This window comes from Chamaea fasciata, unplaced genomic scaffold (assembly GCF_029207755.1).
Source record: "Chamaea fasciata isolate MVZ Bird 193981 ecotype frontalis unplaced genomic scaffold, bChaFas1.0.hap1 SCAF_1, whole genome shotgun sequence".
Lineage (NCBI taxonomy): Eukaryota > Metazoa > Chordata > Aves > Passeriformes > Sylviidae > Chamaea > Chamaea fasciata.
In genome coordinates this window covers 86,256,005-86,283,270 of record NW_027094086.1, presented here as the reverse complement: position 1 = coordinate 86,283,270, position 27,266 = coordinate 86,256,005, and the positions used below count along the sequence as shown (strand labels likewise).

Below are 27,266 nucleotides of genomic sequence, written 5' to 3'. Positions count from 1 at the left end.
GTCTTTCATTATGAATTTATTGAGAAGCAAGAAGAGCACATAGCCTAGGTACAGAATGATTCACACATCGCTTAAAGACATCACAGAACAAAAAATTCCAGGAGACTCCAGAAGACTAGAATGATATGAATCTAGTGACAGTACATCGATCACTGGAAAAAAGGCATGTTCATCCTATTTGCTTTTGTTCTGTGGTTATAACAAAAGCTGTGCAAGTGGAATCTCCAGGCAGGCTCCAGAGAAGATTTAAGATGTTGAGTTCTGTAACTGCATAATATGTGATATATGTGAAAGTCATCTTCTAGCCTCTTTTAGAAATGGATACCTCCAAAACTTACTGCAAAAAAGTGTTTAGGCTCTCGCCTGTTCTGGCTCTTGCTATTTTCATCCTAAGAGGAGAGTGTTGGTATTGGATACTTTCTTCTTACAGCTGTATATATTAGAAGAAAAAAGTAGACTACAGTGTGCATTTAGAGATAAAATTACCACTAGAGGATCTAGTAACTCCTTGAAAATAGCAAATTATAAAGAGGAACAGCATAAGAATCACCATATGAGGATTATTTTCTTCAGAGTCATTGTAGCATGCAAGCAGCCTACTTGCCTTGGATAATGTTGGTAGTCTGTAGCTTTCATGAAATTGGTTTGTTGCTAATAATAGTCTAAATAATTTTTCACAGTGAAATCGGCACAAGCGACAGTGACGTGATCTTGATTAGTCAGCTTTGCTGAAAGAGTGTAATCTCCCTGTATGAGACAAATGCAAAGAAAGAGATTAGCCCATCAGTACTATATAACTGCTTAAGTTTCTGACTCCTCATTCTAGAAACAGAACAATGCTTTTGCCATCAAGTTCCTCCAAAACCTTCCTGGTCCAAATGTTTTGGAGGTGGTAAAGGACATGCCCATATTTTCTGCCAAAAAAACTCTCCTCAGGGATATCAATGCTGACAGCACAATTGAAAATTAAACAGTGCAAGGGGAATGAAAGGTTTTGCTGCACTAAAAAATCCCTTCAAATCTGTGTAGATTCTCATGATTCTTATAAGCAAGCACAATATGGCCTGTGCTGTTCAGTAACTGGAAAAGAAGGTGCCCAGTTCTCTGGCACTTCTCTTACATGGATCTTGTTGTTCAGTCTTACTGATATGAATATTTATAATAGAGCACACTGGGGGAAATGTGTGTATAGATGACTCAATCTCTAACAAATTCCTATATAATAAAACAAGAAGTAGTCTAATTTCCAGTTGTGTAGTTGAAATGATGAATTCAGGCTTTGGGGGGAACTTATGTCATTACAGTGCAAAAAAAAATCTGAACATTAAGAGAAGCCATGGCTATCTCATATTGGTCAAAATGGCTCTCTCCAGACACTAGGACAAGCACTGTACAGGCAGGTGACCAAGGCAGATTTTACAGATTTGGAAGAGGAGGTGAACTAGATTTTATTCACTGTATGTTGCTGGCACTGCAGTAGTTATTTCTGTTTTTTTTTGCTGGAGCACACAGGGGAACAAAATGTGGAGTAGGAGACGTTGGCAGCAGTGACCTCCTTGTTCTGAACCACAGGATGCTCTTGTCCTGTTTAGACCCCTTCTGGTTCTGGAGTAGAAGGAGGCATGGCTAGAATAAGTCAGGTTTCTTGGCATTTCCCTTTTACAATGGGATTTTTAAAGCAATATCTGACCTGCGTCCTCACAGAGTAAGGGTAAAATTTTACTCAAGTTAAGAGTAAAATCTCAATTTAGAGAGAAGCCCAATGGCAACATACTCTTGAAAATAGAGCCTGGTTGTAATTCCTGAGTAGAGCGTGCAAACATCTCTCAGGTTTCTCAGATGAGGCTGTTCTTTGCAATGAGCAGAAGTCGATTGCTGTATGGAATCATTCCTTTTTGTCAGCATGGTGGATGGTGTTATTTGCCTGATTTATTAATTAACAAAAGAGGCTTCCTATTCCTTTTTTCATAAGCACGTTAACTCTCTAAAAGCTTATAGTTTAATTCATGGAAGAGGCTTCATAGTAACTTATTTCCATTGCTTCTTAGGGATTAGATTTCTTATTTCTCCTTCTGATAATTTTTTGCTTGTGGTGAAAAATGTTATTAAAAGAGGCTTGTGATCAGTCTTGGAGATTCTGGCTCCAGAAACTAGCTGAAAATTCAGCTAATTTGCCCAGAACTGGAGTTTTAGTGGTCTGTCTGCATGTTTCTATGGCTTCTTCTTGGTTTAAATACCTATTATTCAGTTTGTCTTGGGGCTTTACTACGTAAGTATGTAAGTACCGCAAGTACAAGTACATTAGTAAAGCTGCTCCTGGAGCAGGATGCTGATTGTTCTGAGCTCAAGCACTCCTGTGTGAGACATCAAAAGGCCTCAATATAGCCTCTGTAGGTATAGCCTTCAGGGAAGCAGGCTGGTTAGGGTGGGATAGCAGCCTGCATAAAGGGAGTCCAGCCTCCTGTGTGAAAGCCTTGGGAAAATGAAGGTGCTGGTTGCTGCTGTCACCAAAGGAGGATTGAGACATATGAGATGGTAGCACTTACGGAGGGAGGCTCAATCCTCCCAGAAGCCAGCTATCCTTGTTATCACCTCTGCAGGTCTTGGCAAGCCCAGTTCTTTGGGACTCATGTCTTTGTTCTGTATTCCTGTTCTGATCCTGTTTTCTTTTCCTGCCTGGAGCAATCCAGTGCTGAGCTGATCCCAGACCTCATCTTTGAGCCTCTGACATACGTTTTATGTCTGCTGCTGAAGAAATGAGAGCTCATGCTGTGCCTCTCTGAGTAAATCTAAGGAGTATTTGACTGACCACCTGAACTCTATGCTTTTGCAGTGGTGACTGTGATCCTTTCTTTGCCACATTCTCAACAAGATGCCTTGATAATCAAAGACTTTGCCTTCTTCCCTTCGATCCAACCTCTTCATTGCAGGTCTCTAAAAAATCCTTTGTTACGTACTGATCAAATATATCTTCATGCTGTGCCCAGTTAAGAGGCTGTTGCATTCAGCATTTGAGATCTATCTTTTTTTGCAGTGTGGTTCAGTTGAACTTCTAGAAGGAGACTTAGCTGTGTGTGGAGAAGGCTGCCAGTAAAAAGCATCTGTACTGGATGACCAGGAAATTTAGAGCAGTGCCTAGAATACTGCCTGTTTTCTCACCTTCCTAAGAAATTATTTTCTTGTTTTAAGGCTCCATAAATCCAGAGAAAGTGTTCTTGGCCTCATAACTTTTACCTTCAGTTGCCACCTAGAAGACCTTGGTCTCTTTGCCTGACACTGTGTATGTACAGTGGAACACGTTCAATTGCAATAGCTATCTAAATTGCCTTTATAGTCAGAGAGGATGAATGAGCTTCTCCAAATTGTTCAGTTCACTAAGGACTGAGCAAAATTGCAGCCTTGGTCTCTTGGGAGTCCCCTGGAACTGCTTCTTTTCTTGCTGTTTTAAGAGTAAGAGAGGGGGAGCCTACTAAAAAACTCTATGGCTGTCAGACTTAATGCTGGTACAGACATCTGCTATCCTAAAAAAAAAAAAAATTGGTCTCTGGATAGTGGTGCTTCTGTGACTCATCATAAACAAAGCCACTTAATTTCATATTGAAAAGGATTATTCATATAAAACACTATCAGATCCAGTGTGCCAGCTGGGGAAGCGTGGAATGTGCTGGTGTGATTGCTGGTAGTACACTGACCATACCTCATCCAGAAAGCCCTTCTGCTTGGGAACACAGCTGTGACCAACTTACCTGAGGGATTTCTTTGATTCCCAGCGTGACTGGTCCCTCATAATAGAGATGTTCTGGAAAGCAACAATGGTGATGGATGGTTAGACATGCAGCACATGAAGGAAAAAGTCAGCTGATCATAGATGCTTTTTTGGTAATGGCATTTCAAAGCCTCCAGTGACAAGTATTATGGAACTGCAAAATGCTCCACACACAGTCCTGCAACAGCCCTCTTGAGGGAAATATCAGGATGTATACTGCCTTATGGGGAAAGCAAGGCAGAGCTTGGGCTCAAGGAGCATCTGCAGCACATGTCAATAGAAAAGGGGGGGCATGTCTTTGCACAACCAGGTGGGCATTCCTATGTCATCGCACATCCTGAAAATGAAAGGGGAGGGGGGGACTACCAGACTCAAGTTCTTTAGCATGGACTATTAAACACCTGCAGCTTCAGCAGTCAAACTGTACTGTTTTGGTAACTTTCAGAAAAACCAGTCTGAGCTGAGTGTTTGTGTAGGTGTGGACTTCTGACTGCTTGCTGAACATGACTTTAAAGTAATAAGAACATGTCTGTCTCTCTGCTGAGGGACATCACAACTCTGTTGGTGACTGGAATAGAGCCTGGGAGTTCCACCTTCCAATCCTCATCTCCCTAATGGTGTAAGGCATCCCTGCTCTTGGCTGTTGAAGAAAGGGCAACTTTGGCATTAATGGAGAGAATTAGCAAGCTGTTCTGCAGTTCCTCCTACTTTCTCATAGCTTACTGGGCCAAACTGTGCAGACTTGACTGAAAATAAACCTTGTAGATGTTTCAGTATTTCAGAATTTCTTGCACAACTTGCCCCACACAAGTCATGGAAAAGTCTAAGAACTGTTTAAGGATTCTTCTTTGTAGGTGTCATGAAATATTCCTTACTTTTACAGTGACAGAGGAGTAAGTGTTTCATCATGTTTATATGAGTGTGTGCTGGCATTTTGATGCTTGTCACTTCTAGAGACTTGTCTTAGTCTAGTCTCACTGTTGGTTTAAACTGTTTCTTGTGAAAGGTTGCATAAAACCTTTGTAACATCTTTAGATAATATGGTCCATCTCACCATGCACGGATTTGGAAAACAGTCCACAAAAGTTCTTCCCACACACGACATGAAATGTTCGTCTTGTAACAAAATTATATGAAAGAATCATGACAATAAATATAAACTCGGAAAAGGAGAAACATGAGCTATCACCAGTGTTCTACACTTTTGCATTAATGAGAAGTTTGTTTAATGTGACGCCCTGATGATCCTGGGAGGTGGGGAAGATGCAAAACAACACAGCATTGCCCTGAAAAGCCTAATCCCAAAACAGAGAACAGAATAAGTATGTCTTGGCTTGTCAATCTCAAACTGATAAACTATGCTACAGCAAATGTACTGTACTAATTCCCTTCTGTAACCCTGGCTAATTCATGTGGACAGCAAGAAGTCTTATTATTTTCAGAGAGCAGTCACCATCACCGCTCGCTTCTGTGCATGAAGCAAGAGCCCAGGAGTCTGACACATCTCCACTGCAAAGAGCGGTGACTCAAATTTTTTAAAAATACAGTACAGCCCACCTCTCAATTCACAGCTTTAATAGACTCTAAATGGGAATTAAAGGCACTGAAGACTGCATAATGTAGGTGATGAGTGACTCCCCTGGGACTTGAGCTGTGTGTGTGATGTGATCTAAGGCATATTGGGAGCTACCCCCTCAGGGCGGTGTGGACCATGCAGTGGCTGGGCTCGTGCTTTGCCTGTCCTTTTGTTCAGTGGAGAGCCTTCTAGGACTACCTTTTCTTCAGTCAACTCACAGCCTAGCAATTCTTGGATGACAGCAGAGGAGAGTGGAGAGGAAACTGGGCTGTGAATAATCACTCAAAGTCCTGCACAGGAACATGGAAGCTTCTCTTGGATCATGTGGCTTGTTAGGATTTCATCTAGGCTCTCAGAAAGTAATCCAGAATTAAAAAACATAGATGCAGCATTCAGGCTCTGCAAAGCCTGTATTTTAAACTGAAGTAGGTGTCATCAGGCCATAAATTTGCTTCTGAAATGATGGCAATGCTAATCTCTCATCTAGTGTAGGTAGAAGCTATTTTTCCCCACACACTTCACTGTGATAAAGTAACTAGATGAATGCAGTCTCAGGGCTCTGCCTCAGCCCACTCTGAGAAGTTTTCCTTGATTGCTCTGATGTGTTGTAGCTATGCCTTTCCTCAGTTATCAAAGAAATCACTGTCATGGACTGTATTATCTTTTAGGGAGCCTTCAAATGCAGAGCAGCAGGTGCTGCTTGTCCAGTTTGAGAAGAGGGTGCTGCTTGTCCAGTTTGACGTCCACATTTACTGCTTTATGCTTCAGCTTTAGCCTTATTTAACTCTTTTTAACCAGGGGTCTTGCAGTGGTTCACAGCTGAATCATATGGAGCTATTGGATAGAGTCCAGTGAAAGGCCACTGATATAGGGACCATATTAAGGGATTAGAACACCTTTCCAAAGAGGAGACTGAAGAGCTGGGATGGTTCAGCCTAGAGAGCAAAAACTTTAGGGGACTGCACGTCAGTATGTACAAATACCTGAAGTGGGGTTGTAAAAGAGGATGTAGCGTGGCTCTCTCTACTAGTGCCTAGTGGCAGGGCAAAGAGGCAGTGGGCACAAACTAAAACACAGGAGGTTTCTCCTGAACATCAGGAAAGACTTTTTTTACTGTGAGGCTATATGACCTCTGGCAGAGGTTGCCCAGAGAGGTTGTAGAGCATCCAGCCTTGGATATATCTAAAAACCTTGGCCTGGACATGATCCTGGGCCAACTGGCTGTCGTATGGCCCTGTTTGAAGTAGGTGGAACTGGATTAAATGACCTTCAAATGCCCTTTCCAACTCAACAATTCTGTGGTTCTGCAACCAGTCCTTTGGAAAACTCCCGTGACCTTCCTTGCTTCAATGGGGAGGGGGAAACTATGCTGCTTTGAAAGTATGTCCTTATAGGAAAGCAAGGGCAGCTTTCATTTTCAGCTATTTGAGACCTGTCAGGGAATACTGTGGATTCATAAATCTGCTGAATTTTATAATTCATATTCACTTTGGACCATGGAAACCTCCTCAGTGGATCAGGCTTTTCAAAGACCATTTAGTGTTCCAATTGCATGGGGATTTCTGCTATAATTCCAGAAGTGTAAACATCCTCCAAGGCTTGAAGGACTGCAGTTTATCACAGCATCCTTAATATGACTTTTTTCTCCACATATTCCTACATTTTTACATTCCTCCATTGAAAGAGGATGAACACATCTGCTGCAGTAAGTGTAGCTGTCACAAACACTGAGCCTATCTCATTGAAAGAATTCTGTGGTCTTTCTAGAGAAAAGCCCAAATGTGGTTGCAAAAAATGCTCACACATTTGGAAGAGCATAAACCATGAGTGCATTTTTCCAATTAAATACTCCCCTTTTTCTTTTTTTGGGCTGCTGGTAATTTATGGTACCTGTCAAGCATGCTGTCATCAGTGATGTGCTTTCAGCCCTTCTTCTTGTAGATTTATCTGAAAGTGGTTTCTGTAGAGCTCCTATAAAATATTTCTAATGGGCCACTGAATCAAGGTGATACTATTGTATTTTTGTAGCAGCTTTTCACTGTTGTTTCTACCAAAACTGACTTAGTCCTTTTCACTGCTAGTGAGCGTGCCTTTAGTAGCTTCCAGTCTGAGGCAGAGCTTTCAAATGTGTAAGTAAGAACTTCCTGAGGATTACTTCAAATTACTAGTTATCATTTGTCATGAAGATGCCTCTCCTTCCTGACTAAACACCTATAATGAAATTCTCACTCCTCTTTCTCAAATCTTCCTTTCACTGAAAATCTTTATGTGTTCTCACACTCTTGTACTATATAAAGGCCCTGTACATCTGCACCCACCTCTTCCTTTTTCTATGTTTTAAATATTTTTAGAACTTCAATGCTTAACTTCAATGTTGGAGTTCTTCTAGGACACAATCTTGCAACTGACACACAGCTTCTGTGGGTGCTATGGATGTAGGAATGATGTTGATAACTGCCAGCTATAGATGTATAGTTGAGTGGGAAAAAACGTATGTAAATACATGGCCAGGTGAGAGAGATTCACTCTTTTTACAGGTGAGGAAAAGGTGAGATGAAGAGGCTAAGCAAAATGGCACCGTGTGTCAGCCCAAAGACCTAGCTTTGTGGTGTAACTGTTTCTCAGAAACAGCTACCTACATTCTCAATGTGATAGCCACTCTTTTAATTCATGTTATGTTCTATACTTTTATTCACAAATACTATTTTAGAAACTTGCTCACTGTAACACCTACTGAAAGGGACAATAATGTAATAGAATGGAGGTCTGAAGCAAGATGAGGGTTTCTCTAAGGTCTGGGGAGCGTGCACAAGGAATTGTGCAAGTGCTCTGATGGTGCCTCTGTCAGTTGAGCCTGAAAGAAAACTTGCAGAGGATGCAGCTGTCTTTTTATAAGGTAGCTTTGCTTAAGCCTGCAAGCTGTGGTTGGCATGTTACTTAATATTACCCTGGTAGAACTTCCACTATGATTTTAGTGATTGCATTGGGAACTCTGTTAAATCTTATGTAACTCTTTTCTTTGCATGAAATGGGGAAAAAACAGCACTTTCTACTAAAAAAGAGGAAGGCCTGAGTTCATGTTATGCCACCAAGAATTTAGCAATTTTGTTGCTATTGTTCCTACATAGACAATGGCAAATTTCTTTGCAAACTTTGAGCTAACAACTTCACAACAGGTATGTAGCTCAAAGAAAAATAATCTTGGAATCCTATTTATAAGTCTGAGCAGTGCCAGACATGACCTTTGGTTAACAAATATAGTAAATACTATATTATTATGACGAACATGAAGTCTCCAGCTATATTAAGTCTTTCCAGCACAGAGAGTATTTCCAGTCATGAAAAAACTGTAGCCTTATAGGAGAGCAAATATAAATAATAAAAAAAAAGACTTCCCTCAAATAAGTAAGACTTTCCCACATCCGTCTCTTAAAAGTGTCTTTTTCTTGTAAGTTCTGCTCTGCTTTTCCCCACAAGTAAGTGGATCAACAAAACCTGTAGAAGGATGATGTTCTGTCTAATTTTGGGAGAGGGAGGAGCAGGCAATTTTTGGCCTCCTTGTGAGAGGCAAGCAAATTCTGTGTGAAACTATATTTAAGCTCAGGTCAGGTCTGGCCAGATGTTGGAAATGTTGCCCATAAAACAGGGAAAAACAGGCTCTCCATGAAAAGCTTCAGTTGAAAGGGCTCTCTGCTCTCCTGTGTCTTAGTAGTCTGCATACTTGGGCATTCACAAGTTGTCCCTCCTGCACTGGCATTATGTCATATTTACAGCTATGCTAATATGGTAAATTATGCCTGAACTGCCTTAAATAGGTCTTTCAGCTCAATTCTCTGTCCTAAAACATGGGATAGATTCAACTGCCAACTAATTAAGAAATACCCCATTTTCAGTTTGAACCTGTCTGAGAAAGTTCACTTCTTTCCTGCTGTTACTTAATTACTAAATAAAAACAGCTACTGAATAAGAAGGTGTGTATTAAAAAGTGCATGGCAGACGTCATTGCACTAAAGTAGGGATACTTCTAAATGAAGATGTATAGTATTATTTAAACAACCAACTGTGTGTTTATATCATAATGTACTTCAATTAACAGAAACAATTGCCCGTCAGTTTAAGATTAAGAAACTTGGAAACCCCAGGAGGTTTTGGCTTTGTAGCTTATTGTGCTCAGCTCAGGACTGACTCTACTTCTCCTTAATGTATTCACTAAAGGATGTTATTAAGTACTTCATCAGAATAAGATAGTTTTTCAGTAGGTCTGTGGGTGGGTTTTCTCCTCTTGTAATTCAATACACAGTTGAAGAAATTTCTGAATTTAATTTTTTTGTCTATCTGGCTTACAGGATTTACATAATTTGTTGCTCATGCAGCGTTTCTCTATTATTCTTTGTGATAGTTTTGCGCAGCATGAAATGTCTTAGTAATTTTCCAGGGGCTGTCTTAGCAGTAGTGCTGTGAATGGTCTTTAAACTCATGGCCCTTGCACATGAGTTATTGCATTCTTATCAGCTTGAAGATGCAAGTGAAAGGAAGGAAAGCAGAGCTTCTGTAACTAACTGGTGCTCTGACAACTCGAGCTTCTCTGTGGCTCTACCTGTTTTATATAAAATCAGCCTAAACAGATGATCCTGATGTAAGAGGGATTTAAAAATTACTGGATACGTGACTACTGCAGTCCAGAAGCATTATCATAGCTCTTCCAGAAATGGCACAGCTAACTTGGCACTACCTGGCCTGGGTGATGGCAGACGGGGCCTTGAGGTGCCCAGGCTCACCTGGGCCCAAGATGCCTGTTTTCTGGGGACAAGAAATAGCACTCTAAACCAACTAGAGCGGGTCTTCATCAGCTGGCAGTGTGACGGGCATAAGCTGAATTCATCTGACTGCTTCATAGGCACGTGTTGAACAGAAACAAGATGCAAACCATAGATGGTAGCAAATAGTATCTTGTTCCAAATATCCTTATTCAAGCGTATTTTCTCATAAAGTGATTAAAGAATTGCCTTTAAGGACAGGATATGTGACTTGCTTAATAGTGAAGAGCATGTTCAGAATGGTTGTTTGTTTGCTTAGCCATTTCTTTTACAGAACTAGCCTTTATTTTTGTCATACTTCTTGCTCACATGATAAGCACATGCCTCTAAATAGGGCTTATGAACCACTCTGCTGGTGGATGGGGGTCACATAACCACAGTTATTTTTAATGGACTTGAAATCCCATGTGCGTGCAATGATCTGTGATTAAAAGTAAAGCAAGCAAACAGGTTGGGGGGAAAAGCAGGCCCTTAAATTAAAATGTCTCTGTCCTACTGTGTTCCTGTCACCCATTAACATGCTGGTGAAGTAAACAGAACATTACGATGTATTGGTGCAGTCAACAGCACAGCGGGTGCATCCTGCTTGGAGTATTCAGTAGCCATCAAACACTTAGAGTGCTACCTAAATTACCTCCTTTCTTCTTTCCACAGAAAATAAGCTTAGAATGACCCGACCCACAAAGCGTCTCTGAGTAGGTTAAGACAGTCTTTCCATTTATGATCATGTCCAGCTTGACATAGAGTTCCTCGATGCTGTGTCCTACACACAAAGCAGAAAAAGCGCTCAGAGAAAGTGCAAGGATAAAGAGGTTTATTACTTTATTTTAAAAAAAGATTCTATTTTTTTCCTCCCTGCTGTTTGAGCCATTAGACATTTTCTCTTCATAGAGGACTTCTGATACATAGAAATCTCTGCTTCAGGAACAGGTCTCTAGGACCCTCAAGGTACGTGACAGGGGACATGATAGCAGTTATCTTGATTGTTAAATAAATTATGCCCATGACCATTCTTTGACTCTGAGGTCAAATGGTGTAGCAAATCTCCTTTGTGTCCTTATATCTAAACTTTTCTTGTGTTCTTAGCAGAGGGATCATATCCAATAGGCTGCTGGGAGCAGCCTGTGACCTGTAACTGCTGTCTGGGAAATCAGTAACTGGCCTGAGCCAAATGTGCCAGGGACCAACACAGCAGCTTGGCAGTGCTAGGAGGTTGCCTGCTTATGCCTGGCTTGCTGACACAGGCAGAGCCAGGGAGGCTACTGGATTTAGATAGAGGTCCTGTACTCTGACTTGTGGGAAATGTCTGTAGTGCAATTTTTTTCAGGCTTGTTTACCTGTGCAGCCACCTGAAAACTGATGCTTCCTGGACAAATAGGCTGCATGTCTCACAGGAAGGGAGACCCTTAGCATGCAAGGAAGCATTCCCAGGTGCTAGAAGACATTTGGCACACAAATTTATTTTCAGCACCAAGAGCATACAGCAGGACTTTCATATTTATGCTCTGGTAGTACAGGATCTAGATGAGCTTGGGGCTCAGGTTTGCAAGAGGTGACTTTCCTGTGAAATAATCACTAAGCAAGCTATGGCTAATATAAATTGTGCACCCGTTTTTTACCTTTTATTGCTGATTAGTCAAATGCTGAAGGGTGTAATTTTGGCCAGTGCAGGTGGCAAACTGGCATGACTGTTGCCTGAGGCCAGCACTTTCCTAGCATGGTTCTTTGTATGCCCAGGAGGGAGAGAGAGGTGACCCCACGTTGCTCTCTGGGAGTCCATTCAGTCCCCCACCGGCAAGGGTCACAGCCTTGGAAATTTGGTGAGGTACTGACAGAAGAGTGTGGGTGCTGTAGCTGTCTCATTCAACAAGACTGTCCCCAGAAGACTTAGCTATGAGGATCATGAGCTCAAGGGAACGCGCCCCCTCCCCCCCCCCCCCCCCCCCTTGGCTGTCCATGTGTGCAAATGAAGAGTAGGACCAGAATAGGGGCTAAAGGCTGATATGACCTGTTTAACGTGATATACGTAGTCTGAGGCAGAGCTGGTAACAGAACTGACATTTTTGTAACCCTGCACAGGTTTTGAAGCTTCTAAGAAATTAAGCCCATTCATATTTTATAGGAGACTGTCATCCTTGCTTGCTTCTTAATACCAGCACCTACACATGAATTACCTGTGAACAGCATAAGAAAGTAGCAATTCACTTACTTAGGACCATTGCAGCTCTGACGTTAAAGGTGTGGGTTACAATATCAGAACAATGGTCAATGCTGAAAGCAAAATCTTGCTGAGGATCTGTTTGAAGACACAAAGCAGTGGGTTACAAGTTGTATCTTTAATGAGACACTGACTGTAGAAGAAAATAAAGTATAGAAGTGTTATAAAAAAAATTACATATTCCTTAAAAGTTCACCAAGAAGTGCTCAAAGCTCCCATACTCTGCATTCAATAGCTACTTCTGTCCTTCCTCCCCCTTCAGTCTGAAGCACACTCAGATGATAACCTGTGTGAGGCTAGAATCTACTGTATAGGAAAATTAACCAAGTTCAAAGAAAGCAAGTTCCCCAAAATGGTGAGTAGCCGATACGTATGCAATAGTGAAGTCTCATCACAACTGCTCTTCCCAGACTCTGCACGTTGCCATTCCTCCCTCAGTACTGATGAGCAATTGGTTATGAAGATGTTTATTAATTAATTTGTATCACAAGATGGCTTGGTGAAGCTGATTAGGAAACTGAATTCTGGAGGGGGATGGAAAGTCCAAAACTGAAAAAAAATTGTGTTAACTAAGATACTGCAGCACTTTTTTCTGGGTCCACCATCTTGTGATATTTCTAAGCCAGAAAATATTCTACGTTTCTCCTTTTCTGGGAGACTGTAGCAGAGCTGTGGGCCCAAAAGGAGCCCTTTGCCTGATAATTGTCATGAACGTGATTCTTTCCAAATCCTGCAGTATCCCTTTCTCTGCAAAAAGCTCTTAAACTCTTGTAAAAACATAATTGTTTTCCTTCCACTTCTACATTCTTCCTTGCTGGCCTCCATGAGACTTAATGCTGTGCCTGAAGGCTTGCTGACACGTCACTCTGGTGACAGGCAGCAGCAACCTCTGACAGCTCAGCTGCCACAACCAATAGAATGTGCGTTTGTTTTCCAAATCTGTGGCAGGAGGGAAAAGATTTGGCCAATTTGGAAAAATACCCTGAGCCTCAAACTTGCTTTAGGCATTGTTTTGTCCCTCATTATGGCTTTCCAGCCAGCCTGTACATCCAACATCATTCTCTGTGGAAAGAAGAGGAGCAACTGTGGCATGTGCAGAAGCAGCCATAGGCTCCTTGGTTTACACAGATCCGGTAGTGACAAATATAGACTTGGGAACTGAGTTCTGTTTCTGAGTTATTGTTGCTTGAGCTAACCTTCTCACCGAGTTGAAAATAACAGGCTGGGAGAATTTTCCTTTGATGCTGTGGTGAAACTTGAGTCACAAGTGTCCTCTGTGAGGCTGAGTCAGCATCCCCCCAAAGTCTAACCCTGTTTTTGCAGCAGTGCCCCACAGCTGTAAGAGCTGGCAATCAGCAAGCCTGTGTGACCAAAACCTGATTGCTTAGAGGGAATCACAGAATGAATGAAAATGTTGACAGGACTGGAGGGCTTTAACCAAGCCAGGCTTTGTGAGTCCACAGATTATCAGTGTGGTCTAACAGGAGTACCCGAGCCCTAAATTCCAGTAAATTAAAATGACTGTTCAAAGGAGGGAGATAAAAAGCACTGGTATTTCCAAAGCTCTGTGTCCCTGTGCTGGATTTTGTTCACTTTTCTCCAAGGAAATATTTTCCTGAACCAGCTGCGAGAGGGGCCACTTGAATCTGCCTTCTAGAGGGACCTCTTTGGAAGTTTCCTCCCAAATTTGCCCTAAACCAGGACACCTCCACACCACTAAAGCAGTCTCTGCCAGTTGCATAATCTGCTTGGGACAAAAAGTTAGTGCCTGGAGTTGTTTATCAAGTGTGACCACAATCAGGAGGTTGTCTTTTTTCTTATTCCTGTCAGTTCCAGCTTTGTTTTTGCAGCTTCAGAAGCTGTTGGAATCGGTTAGGAGAGCAGTTTCCTGCTCCAGCTGGAAAGCATGTCAAACTTCTCTTTTCTCCAGGACTGTTACTCCTGCTTCCCCTCTGGTTTCTACCATCTCTCAGGGCTTGGTTTCCTCTTTCCTCTGGACTTCTGCTAGGGCCCCTCTTGTTTCTGTTTGGTGTGTGGTGTGATGATAAGGTTCAGGAAGGAGCTGCTCAGATTCAGAGCTATTTGGGCATTGATGCCTACAAACAGTGCTGGTTGTCAAGTTACTAAAATTGTTGGTTATGCATTTTCAAGGGGGAGTTATGGTCAAACATGGCAATAGAACATATATGATGCTCTTCTCTTTTCAAAGAGACTAGGCTTTAATGAACAAATTAAATTGTGGTGTTAGGGCTAGAATTTGAACTTTTAGTTTAAAATTTCTCATCAGTAACTGAGTGAAAAGGGCATGTTTATGAAATGAAGCTTTTTTGGAAAGCTTGGGCTTCTTACAAAACCCTGATCTCACGTTTATTTTAGTTTGGATGTCTGTTTATTTCTATGGGTTGAGTTCCTTTGACAGATGACAGATTTCATAGGGCATTGTAGCCATGGATGTCTTTTACTGCACTGCTAGTGATGCAGCACAGGATCCTGACATATGCAGGAGGTGTCGTTGGGTCCTCAGAGAAGAAGAGAGTGTGGAAGCACTCACATGAGAAATTCCAGGAAAAATTGTGAATTGAAGCATCTGGATTTTGTGTTGTTATTCTGTTGCTGAGAAATGTGAAATTTTCCACTGCCAAAAGCACCCCAATTAATTTTCTGACCATCCCTGTGGAAATTCCTGCTCAGATTTAGCAATCCAGCTTTGCAATCTTAGATACTGTGGCATATATGGGTGCCTCCTGCTGAAATCAACTGAAAGAATGGCTGTGTTGCTAAAGCTATGATGCCAGGGAGTCTGGTTTCCCAAACATGTAGGGAGAAACGTTGTTACTATAAGGAAATTAATGAAATTGGTGGGGTTTAGCCACATGAGAAGGAGTCGGTAAATTCAGCTGGGCTTTATGCACTAAGGGATTGTGCTATACCCCTCTTGCCTTAAATCGTGAGGAGTCCCTCCTGTGGCCAAGGCAACTCAAGGCAATTGCCGGTTTTGTTTTTCATCTCAGATGTACAACTGTGAGTCACTGTGTGTCTCCTATGGGGGTTTAATACTTCTTCTTCCTTGTTTGCCTCAATCTGAAGTGAGCTGGTTAGACTGAAAAAAATACATGTTATGTCTTTCACATGTGCAGAGCAATAACATTTACTGTTAGATCTCTAAAATACGTGGGGCTGCCCTTCAGCCTTCCTCTTCCCTCCAACATTTCATGGTGCACAGTACTGTATGTTCCCAGACTTCCCTCCACCTACTCCCTTCAATCTGCTCCCTCTCCCATAATTAAAGCTAGAAACTCTTTAACTGGTTACAGAATTTTGCTTTTCCAGTTCAGCTTTGATATATCACCAACACTCATAATGTTGTTGGAAATTTTGCAAACACATTGAGGTTTATCAGTGAAGATCTGCTTACTGAGGGGGAAAAGGGCATTTTTTTGTGTATCTAGTGAGAAGGACTTGGGCTGCAACATATTTACAGCTAGCGTGAAAGGTGTCCAGAAGCAGAATTTTGACTCAAGTTTCTCTCTAGGCAGTACTAAATTTTGGGCAACTGCTCTGGGAAATGGGAAAATCTTTGGCTTTCGTAAACAATCAATGCACTCCAAGATCTTTCAGACCTGTTATTTGAACCTGATGCTGTGGCTGATGCTGAGCTCCCAACTGTATCTAGCACTGAATGTCCAACTTTCACTGAAGACTGGCTTCTGTAGTACAATCCTGCTTTGTGAGAGGTGAATTTGGGATGTGCCTGGCATCTTGCTACCTATCACCCCTTACATGGCTTAGTGTCAGCTGAGCTCATACATCCTACTGCCCATTTCACCCTTACCCAAGTACCCTGGTGCAGATTTGTTCCTGTGTTGACTTGGGGTGTGGTTTTCCATCTGCGCTGCCACCACAGCGCAAGATTTCAGTCTGACCTACTATTTCGAGGTGCTCACAGTGATGGGTTTGGCTGGGTCTTTCTCAGAACACTGAGCAGGTGTGTGTAGCACACCCTAGGGGCTCAGATGAGTTCCTGGCTTTTTCTTTCTGGATTTTTTTTTCCCCCTGCTTTTGTTCTTGGCAGAAGGGTCTTAGGTAAATTAGCTCAGACACATTTACAGCAGTGTAACCTCAATGACAAGGACAATAAATGGGAATTCCCTTTTGTGCCCTGGTTACTGCAGCTGTGGGGCCAGTGGCTTCTGCCCCTGCTGAACATGGGTGTACCCAAAGGCACAGGGCTGCGGGCAGGGGCTGCCTTTACAGCCTTGTGGGAGGGGATCCCCAGAGCACAGGATGAAGTGGACAGCTGGGAATGATAATGTGCCAACCCACTGTGGCAATGTCCCTCAGAGCCGGAGCTGCTAGATGATTAACTGGGCATTACAGAAACTGCATGGCCAGATGGGAAGCACCTGTTCTAGGAATTTTGCTGCGCTGGTGTACAACAGCCTCTGTCTTTTATTCTTCCCTCCTCCTTCTCCCCCCACCTCCTCCCCCCCCCCCCCTCCCGCCCCCTCTCCCCCCCCCCTCCCCAGTCTTTTTAACTATCCTGTTCTGGCTTCCTTCTCTTCTGAATCTGCTCTAAAATCACATTGTTTCCACATGAGCATGAAAATCAGTGGTATGAGTGAATAGCAGCAGTAAACAGATGAACTTTGCTTGTAAAAGTCCACATGTGTAAGCTTTGGAATGGTAAGAAGACCCTCCAAACTGGTAAGCTTTGGGTGTTTCAAAATAATAATTTTAGGAGCAAATTAGCCACAGAATGGAATGAAATGGCACAACTGCACTTGGCTAGGGTCACATAAGGACAAGCTGGTGCTAGAGGAGATGGAAATTAGCACAAGGAAGAAACATTTAGCAATTACCCAATACTCCTCACCTTCAAAGCCCTTAATAAAATTAAATCATTAGTCTTTACAACATTCAAGGTGATAAAAGGAGAGGGAAAGAATGAGGAACTGTTTGGGATTTCAGACTTTATGTATTTGTTCAACAAGTTCCCTTTAATGTCTATTTAAATAAATTAACCTGAATGCTCAAGGTTATATTTGACACTGAAATCTACTAATAAGCTGATGAGGAAGAAGCATCAGGTGAATTAGCAGCTCTCTGGTTATGCATCTGCATTTCCCTGAACACCTTCAGTTCAGTGAACTTCCCTTTGGGGCTGCCTTTACTGCATGCCACTGCCACATCCAGACGTGTCTGGGAGGGGCAGAGTGACCCTCTGTTCAGAGAAGAGCAGAATAAATCGTGAGGCTCACACTGGCTGTGCCTTCCTTGAGAATGCTTTCATCCCAAGACATTTGCCTTAGCCATGACCAGCTCCAGGATTTTGCCTAATTCAGACTGGAACTTCGTCCTAGTTCAGTTCAGTCACTCTGGCCCCATTTGCAGAAGTCACTGTATGTTTTATCACCTGAACTTTTCTGGCTTGCTTAGGCAACATAGTGGAGAAGGAACAGGGAAGATTAGAGTTCGTGTATCCTTCATGTCCTGGGGTTACAGACTGTGGGAGTTCCCCTTTGCAAACAGTGCTATCAACTTGTGGTCTCTGAGGTTACTTAAACCCAAACCTCCAAAAGCCTTTGGAGATGTCCAGTGGAGTGAGCAACTCTCTTTCTTTCTGACAAAACTTATGTGGCTGTAGAGGGAAGCCCAAAGATTTAAGTATAATCTATAAACTAAAAAGCCCATGACACTAGCAAAAGAAACTTAAAACCTGAATTTAAAAAAAGGGTTTATACAAGTTAAATAATTTCCAGTCCTCTCCCAAGAATACTGAACACTGGTAATGCACAGAGCAGTTATATATTTCTTGGTTAAATTAAGGCACAGGCATTACTGGGTGCTGCTTATGGCCTTAGTTTTGGAGCAAGGTGATTTCAGTGTCTTACAAAATCAGTTTAAATAAAAGACAAAGATTTTGTCTCTTGCTATTTTGAATAAAACTCATTGCAGAGTATAATTGATGTCCAAATGTGCAAATATTAAGAAACAGTAACTTAGAAGGTTTCTCCAAATGCCAGGTGGAGAAGAGAGGAAGAGATTTTCTGGCACCAGGCTGATGTGATGAGGTGGAGGGAAGCCCCTGTGAAGACAGAAGGAGTGAGGGGCTCTCTGCAGCTGAGGGCGGTATTTGGAGATGCGGCTGTCACTAGCATGCATAAAGTAGTCTTATTAAAGACATGCCCTGAGTCTCCCTGCCTTTTCCTGCCTGAACCACATTTCCTGAGAGCAGGCTTGTTAAAGCTGTTAGCTGAGGCTTGAGGGGAGGCTCAGTATCTGAAGGCTCTTGGACTCCTTCCTTGCCTTTGCCAGAGGTGGTATTTGGAAAGGGGGGTTTCTGTGCTTTGTGTGGTATGACTGGTATCCAGGCCTGTTTAAGAGGACAAAACTGAAAGATGCAGGCTTTGAGAGACAGCACATATAGATCTGTACTTGATAATCCTGATTTGTCCTAGTTAGCTTGAGAGAGAAAGGCAGACAGGGCAGGCTTCAACTACAGCAGTGTAACAAGAAAATACTGCATTAATTTAGGCCCAGCAGGGACTGTATTAGAGAGAGAAAATCTTTGTTCTTCTGTTGGTAAGAAAACACCATGCACTGGAGGAATAAGATGCTTACAGTAACTGCCTGTATTCCTAATCAGAGCTGTCTCTTCCCTCTTCAGTGTGGTGGGGATTTTTTTAATAATTTTTTCATAGTGCCCTACTTGAGACTGAGATCTCTGGACATCAGTGCTTGCCAGAATAACTGGGGACTCACAGGAGACTTTCAGACTTGTGTCAGAAATAGAACCCAACGTTGCTGGAAACTGCCCTGCTGTCAGACACATGCCATGCTTTGGGACAGCAGCTATTCTGCTGATTATACAGAACAGTAATCAGCAGCATATACATTGGCTAAATGTTCCTATTTTCCCAGGGTGGGTTTAAATCCACTACAGGAGCATGGCAGTAAGCTACAGGTGGAATGGCATGCTCCCTCTGCTGAGGAAACTAGCTGGGCTGCCGCCTGCCTGATCACCGCTGGATCATTTGACAGGAACCATCCATCTTCAGATGAAGAGGAAACTGAAGCATTGAATTAATTTGTGGTAGTTTTCAAAATGCTAGCTTTTGGCAACTAGAAGCTCTCTTGAGTCTAAAAGCAGCATCTGGAACAGATCAAAGGGTTTTGATTCCGTATGTGGTGAATCTTTAAAGGTCATTGGGACATCTTGTCCCTGATGGCCACTGTTCCTCCCTAGTTTTAGGTTGCCTCCTTAAAGTTTGTTCAGGAACACCAGCACACAATAATGCTGACACAGTTTTTAAATTTTGAGGTGTTAATTTTTCTTAGAATACTTAGGATGTTTTTCCCGATGGATATTAACTTGCTGTGAGCATCTGATCTCCTGCCTCTATTTTCTTTGCTAAACTATAAGCATAGTAGGATCCAGAGATATTTTGAGGCCTTGATGACAGCTGAGATGATGTGGCACTGTGAAGAAAGTGTAGCAATGCTTTCTTGCTTTGAGGCTTACAGAGAAAGCTTTGCATAGGAACACTTATTATCAACTGTGGCTTGTTCTTGCTCCTGACTTTATGTACTTAATGTGCCTTTTGATAATTCCTGCTTTATGTAATACAGGAGCTAATCTCAAAGTTTTATCAAATTGTTAAAATGGCTGTGACTTACCTGTTTAGTGTGTTAAAGTGCTCCCTTCATAGGCTCAGATTCAGCTATCATTCAATAGCAAATGACAGCATTGCCTTGCTCACAGTATTTTTTGACTGTAATGTAATATACCAGTATTTAGGTATGTCTCTCCTATATGTTTCCAAAGGAGAGAACATATTTTTCCATGGCTTGCCTTCTGAACTGTTACCACTCATCCTTACATTTACCTTAGTGACACAGTGGCTACTGCAACCAAAGACGTGGCAAAAGTGAGTAGGTGAAAAACATGCCAAACAGTTTAGATTTATCAGCTGAAGACAGAGCAGGAGAGGCTGTCACACATAAACAACCCTCTTTTGCAGTCCATGGTGCAGGACCTTAATTGATTTGGTGAGGAATTTGGCTCTGAGGAAACCACTGAGAACTAAATTAGATGGGAAAATTTAGAGCCTGGTTGGAGAAGTTCAGCTGAGGTTAATTCTCTCTACTGCTAGTCTCACTGAAAACATTAATATTGATTTTACTGGAAGATTTAAAGTCTAGGTATCGAATCTAATGTTTCTGCCAGAGTACCTTGGAGGTATGACATCGTCTCCTGCTCCTTTATGCCATTTACATTTTAAAACGTACTAAGTACTCTCCCCCCCTGAAAGAAGGGTAAAATTTCTTCAGAATCACCTAAGAGTTCACACAGAAAAAAGAAAGTTTAAATGAGATGTGGAGAATGAAATAGATGGGATAGTTTTAATTCATGGTAGGACCAACATTTTAAAAGAAGATTTGCATGTGCACTCATAAGTATGCTACCTTGATTCTGATGATAATTTCAATTTGTTAGGATCTGGTGCCAGAAATATACATGTACACATCTGGTCTTCCGTTTGGAATAAGTAAGTTATACCAGATGAGTACAACAGCAAAGCTATGACAGTAAGATGGCTTGGACAGAGTAAACAAACAAAAAAATGGTTTCCAAGTGGAATTCTTAAGTTCTTTGATTGTTTGCCCATTAGCAATCTATGCAACAAAAGATCAGAGGGGAGTTGGTGTCGTGTGGCTTTAAATAATTTAGAAGCAGAAGCAATTGCTGGAGACAGTTTGAGGGAAATAAATAAATAAGTCCAAGAGAAGCATCTGGCTCAATCTGTCTGCCAAAACCCCAAAGAATAATGGAAAAAGAACCTCTTTTTACCAAGTGTCTAGAAGAATTTTTGTCCTGAAGAGGCATGAGTGAGAACTTTTTTGCAGACCTTTCTTTCCCAACTGAAGCTATCAGATTACTTATATCCTTTAAGTAAAGAATATAATTGTGTGGTCAGGGAGGGAAAAGGACTGGTTACGCTAGTTGACATAGAGAATAGAAGGTGATATGCTCTAAAATTAGTGCAGCAGTGATGTCAATTTAACAGTACTTTTTACAAGTTGGTATTGCTGATTGATTAGGGCTTCATGTCACAGGCGTATTTTTAAAAAAGGAACAAGTGGAATTAAAGAAAAATAGTATCTTTGATCTCTCAGTATGTAGGAGAAAGTATAATGAGTGTGTGAGAGGGACCCTAGTAAGCCTGAAACTCTTCAGAAAGGACAGAAAAATCATCAGGAAATTGTGAGCAAATTGCTCTCTGTCTCCACTTGTTTTAAGAACTAAAAAGTTCTCTCAATACAGAGTTTAACAGAGCCTGTCTATCATGCACTATCTGGACATAGCATTCTACACCCTGTTGAGTTCAAGGGGCCATTTTAACAGAGATCCAAATCTGGGCTCGTACATTTAAAGTAAAGCCATACAAATGAGAGTTTCTCTATCCACGAATGCAAGTGTGTACTGAAGTGGGCAGTGCTGCTCTCTCCTATTGTGCCACTGGAGGCCAGGAAAAAGGTTTATAGAAATGACACTGCTTCAAGTGTGGCATAGAAGTATGCAAGCAAACATGGAGCTCATTGGACATAAGTTCAGCATGAATTACCTCTGTTTTGGAAGAGGCATCGTCACATAAAAATCATTTTCTAGATGACCAGATTGCCCTGGTTCTTTGTCTAGCAGAAGACATGAGTTATAGCAGATGTTTACCCATATCCCTGTATATGTTTTATTATTTTAAATTTTGTAGATATACAGATATAAGACTTATGAAGGGTGCAGCCAATTTCATATTTAATTCAGAAGGTTGAAATGAATACTGATTGTTTGCTCCTTCTCCTGAAACTTTAACGGCTATTAACCTCACTTCAGATGAAAACCAGAAGAAAACAAAATCAGATATGAATTGGGAATGTATGTTTGTCTATGTTTAAAAATATCATCTTGTCCAAGCAGTGTTTTATATAGTCTTGGGAGTGTTTCTGAAGATGTTATCTTGGAATACTACTACTTTGACTCTTCTGAAGATCTCCCTGAAATTCCCCATTATTTACTCCAGTGCACAGAAAATGAAGTTCTTAATGGTTGATGGTGTCCATACCGTTTTTTAGAACGTTCTTCCTTATCAGTGCTTGTTTCTGCACTGTAAAGAAACCCACAGTTTCAGGCAGTGGGCAGCTCTGAAATCTCCCAGGTCCTAATCTAAATAATTTAATTAAATAATCACCAAACTTGCTGGTCAAAACAAAAGCAGGCATTCTGAACTACTGAAGTGTTAATACAGGCCCACCCAACATTTCAAAAGAGAGCTGTAAAAATAGTTGGAAAATATTTTTCATGTGTCTGCAAGAGCAATCACCTGCTTTTCCCTATGAAGGGGGTCCCATTTGAGCACTACATAATAAGAATATTTTCATGGCTAATTAAGACAATTAGGCTTTACATGAATGATCTAGAAACAGGTGCTGGTAGACGTGTTTGGGAGTCATGTTCTGTAGTCTCTGACTGCATTGCACTTTGCACTTCCAAGTGGATGCCTACGACTCAAATAACACTGGAATCTGCCCAGGGCACTTTATTACCATTGCCTACCTGCCCTTCTCTTCCCAGACAATTGCCTTTTAAAATGTAGCTGGAAAGATCAAAAGCATTATTACAGTCAAATTAAAAGGGGTAGAAATTGGCCATTTATGTAGCCGGTTCTTTTCATGTCTGTGCATAGACTTGCCAATTACGGTTCTCTTTTCTCAGTCAGAGATGTTAACCTGTGCTGCTTTTATTTCAGGATCTCTGCCCAGGTTTCTAAAGTGATTTGTGGTCATTTGAGATATTCCTTCATTTTTGTCACTTGTTCCTGGGAGGAAGAGTGGCCCTAATAGGAAATGTCTTGCTATTTATAGACTGTCTCGGTGTTATGTCTCCTGCGGTTACATAGAGGAGGCAGCACACTGTCTATTTACTCTACTTTTAGACCACCCATCTCTCAGCTTGATTTTCTTGCCATGGACTTGCTGCTGAGAATTTTTGTCTGATTTCTTTCAGATTATTTTTTTACAGTTGCATTGTATTGATCACTAGGATCTAATCTAGCCCTTTCTTTTGATGCATGACTTGGAGTTCTGGTTATAGAACATTTAGTCTGATGTGGCTGAGTGGGAATGGGGATGGTCTCTATAGGATCCAGAGCATGGGCTGAAGCTGGGGGCCTGATGCACTCCTGCATCTTACCTGCTATAGGAGCAGGATGCAGCTAGAAAAATTGCTTGTGACCAGCAATTGAAACTTCCTCCTGGGTACAAGAGATGGTTACACTTTCTCAGTTATCTACGTAAACTTCTCTGTCGCATTAATCACAGTTATATTAGCCCATATTTTTGACTTTAGTCAGATTTTTACTGCATTATAGGAGAGGATCTGATAAAGAGCAAAGCAAAAATGAATACTTGGCTCCTCTTTAAATGCTCAAACTGAATTCTAATAATTCGTTGAGAGAGGACATGAAGCTCCAGAAACAAGTTGTGAAGTACTTGGTTAAAATTCTTTTAACATCCTTGTATTTTACTTGATTCAATCATAATTCACTGATAACATCTTAGAGTCTATAGTAACAACATTAGAGGTGAAATCCTCACCCTCTTGAAGCCAACAGACAATCCTTTACCCAGGATTTTGTACTTGTTACCTCACTATGGCTTCTGTTATCCCCCAAGTGGGACATCCTCTGATATCTTCAGTGGAGCAGGAAATACCAATGGGATTTCTTAGACTGGAGGGACATAGGAGGCAGTGTTCCTCTGAGATAGCTAAAGAGAATGGGCAGTTGCCTAATATCAGCTCTGAGTTTGCTGCCATTATAGATTTATAATGAGGAGGTTTGTTGGGAAACGGTCTTGTCAAACACTAAGAAGTCTGTGCCCTCCTGGGTGAGAACAATTGGAAGGACACAGATGAAAAAGTTCTGTTCTGCCCATCTAGTTATGGTTTAGAGTGAAATGAAGCAGGGACAAAGCTCCCCTTCTCCTGAAAGGGTGATGAGGACCTTAGGCACAACTATGAGCTTGCCGGTGAGCTCAGTAAGGACATTGTCTTCTCTGTAGCAGATGTGGATTAGTGTACTTTGACTGATCCTCCTGACCTATAGATTTTGGGCTCGACCCCAAACACCTTTTATTCTTCTCCTTTATGGAAACTGCTGGATTATGAACTGCATCAGCAATAATGCAGGTGGTGTATCCTGGGCTGATGCTACATGTGTGGTAGCCCCTGGAAAACGACAAGGCAGTACATTGTGATGGCAGTTGTGAATTGCCTCAACCTTAATCTGACAGAGCAGTAAGGGAGAAAGGAGCCTGACTTCAAACAAGGAATCTTGTTTAATTCTTGCATTGTTTCCACATCTGTGTAATCTTTTCATCTCCCATAGCTGTGTCCAGGAGAACAGAAGACCACTCTAAGTGGTGGGACCTGACCTTAATGATCTCTGGCTCGTGCTTCTCAAGCTGTGAATTCCCCCTGAATGAATATACCTCTTATCTTTCTGTTCATGGTAAACCAAAGGAAGTGACAGAAACAAATGACTCTAACCAAATGCATATTGTTAGCTAGGTCAATGATGTGCACAGTAAGAAGCAACATTAAACTGGCACATGCCAGCAGACAAATTCATCATACTTTGAATTCACTCAGACTGTAGCCTGTGCCTCTGTGTCAAGGCATCTCATACTGACTGAGACTTGTTGAGGGAACAGAATTAACTTATGCAATAAATTCTTACTAAAATGAAGGCAATACCGAAGACTGTATTCAATATCTAATTAAATATTTTCTTAATGCATTTTACCCATTTATAGAATGTGAAGCCTGACTTTAGTCCCCTGGGAGCAGGCCAGTAAAGAATAGCATTACAAATATTTATTTACTTCTCTTGTCCCTCACTGGCTTTATTTTAATGGGTGTGCAAAACCGCATGAAAGCTACAGGCGAGGAAAAGCCCCCGGGAAAACCCTTTGTAACTGGATGAATTGGAAAAACAAACTCTAGGGTGCTCATTTGCCATGAATAGCTTTTCAAATCACGTGCGGAAAATGAATGAGACGTCTGTGAATCTAATTCCCTTTGTCCCAGTTGTAAAGCAGATCAGCACAATAGGCGAGGCACACGGCCAGCAAGGCAAGAGGTGGAAAGCAGGCACCGTTCAGTGAATTCATTTTCAGTTAATTCTAGTGTCGCTTGCTCCTTTTCTTCTCTACAGATTTAAAGAACAAACAAAACCCTGTGATCCCTGGGAAATGCCTCTGGTAAGGGTTGCTGCTGAAGTCTCGCTAAGCACGGTGGTAATGGCAGAGAGCATGAATCCTGCTCACTGTCACACTGGGTCCCTTGTCATTCCAAGTGGGAGGACGGAAAAGCACATCACCACAGCCTCATCGCACATTAGGAAAGCAGCAGATCAGTGCATTGAAGAGCCTGTTTCATCCCAGGGGTTAAAAAGTTAAAGATCTAGGGTCTTCCTTTTTTTTTTTGTCTTTAATCTAACTTCAAGATAAAAATCTTAGTCATCTCTTTCATGCTAAACTGGGTTTTTCACAGCAGTTTACTATTCTGAATTAAGTTACATTATTTCCTCTTCATTATCTTCCAAATACAGTTAGATTTGTGTGTGTGTGAACCAAAACCAGCTGTACTTGAAACACGAAAAATATTTTAGATGTGAAACCCAGTGCAGGTTTGGGAGTGTAACCCTTCCATTCACTGCCTAGCTTATAAGCATCACTCACTGCATAGGAACAACTCTGTTGAGCAGCTAAAAGGAAAATGGAAATGTAAAAAATCTCACCACAGCTTTTGTAATGTATTTCCAAGTTGTCCTCTTTGCAGACTGTGTGTGTAGGCCATTCTGTGCTGGCATTGATGTAAACCAGGACTAAGATGAAAAGAAGAGCATTTGATGTCTTCATGGTGGTGGTGGTATTTTGCAGGATCACGTCTGTCTCTTGCTAACACTCTGGAGGGAGGTGTTCCTTCCTTTCTCCAAGGGACAAGGGACTTACAGCATTCGTGCCTGCAGAAGCGTTCAGTAAGCCAGTGCAGCCTCAGCTTCCCACAATGTGGTATAAACAAGAGGCTAATCAGAATTGGAGGGTGTTATTTCCGTGTACTTAGACTTCTGCTTTCTACTTGGTGTTAAACCAATGACAAATGAGCTAATCACACCTACTCACTGCTCGGCATAGTCCTGCCTTGGTGCCTGCTGGAACAATGCAGCAGTGTGTTTATTTCTCCTCTTGCTGCCAGTTTCTCCTCTTGAAGTCAAAGCATTTGGGACAAGACTTCAAACAGGCTTATTTTGCAGCCTTCTGGCTGAAAAAAAGTTGCGATCCAAATTGCCCCATCCTAATCACATAAAGTCAGCCCAAATTTTGGAAGATGAACAGTTTGGTCTCTATGTTTTTCCTAGTAACAAATCTGTCGTCTAGAGGGAAAGGAGGTGTGTCTGATAAAGCTGACACCACTTAAGCAAGTCTTGAAACTTTTGGGAACGAATTCTTTCTGCTTGACTATGCTAAATCCTTCATTTACATTGATTTTGTTCAGTGTTTTTTGGGAATACTCAATTTAGCAGTATAGCCAGTCGGGTAAACCTAGACTTAATTTTTTTCCTCCTGTCTTCCTGGTTACTTAATGGCACTCTAGTGAAAATGTGCATTTGTTACTTGCACTAGCTCTTTTAAAGCTGTGCTTTATGCAGAAATGAGTGGCTGGTGCAGATGGCAGGGATTTATCAATAAGGGAAGGAGGGAGAATTCCTTCATCTCCAGTAAAATTCTCTGATTCAGTTTAAAATCCAGGGCTGGAATAGAATTTCAAAC

The 27,266-nt window shown here is 41.7% G+C and overlaps 1 protein-coding gene across 1 annotated transcript; it reads right to left on the bottom strand.

Moving 5' to 3' along the window:
* On the bottom strand, nucleotides 1-26,525 carry LY86 (lymphocyte antigen 86). The gene is made up of 5 exons (XM_066202972.1): nucleotides 26,234-26,525; nucleotides 12,369-12,455; nucleotides 10,794-10,922; nucleotides 3,747-3,799; nucleotides 1-747 (listed from the first exon to the last, which is right to left on the bottom strand). The coding sequence occupies exons 1-5, from the start codon at nucleotides 26,352-26,354 to the stop codon at nucleotides 652-654; spliced, it is 486 nt and encodes a 161-aa protein (XP_066059069.1). The 5' UTR covers nucleotides 26,355-26,525; the 3' UTR covers nucleotides 1-651.
* Between the last annotated feature and the right edge of the window lie 741 nt (nucleotides 26,526-27,266).

Excerpts from the sequence above, each read along its gene's own strand:
- LY86 (XM_066202972.1), bottom strand. The coding sequence starts at position 26,354 with ATGAAGACATCAAATGCTCTTCTTTTCATCTTAGTCCTGGTTTACATC. Across the intron at positions 12,456-26,233 it reads AATACATTACAAAAGCTGTG|ATCCTCAGCAAGATTTTGCT; the intron begins GTGAGATTTTTT and ends GTCTTCAAACAG. Across the intron at positions 3,800-10,793 it reads CTGTGGAAAGAAGAAAGGAG|AACATCTCTATTATGAGGGA; the intron begins GTAATTTAGGTA and ends GTTGCTTTCCAG.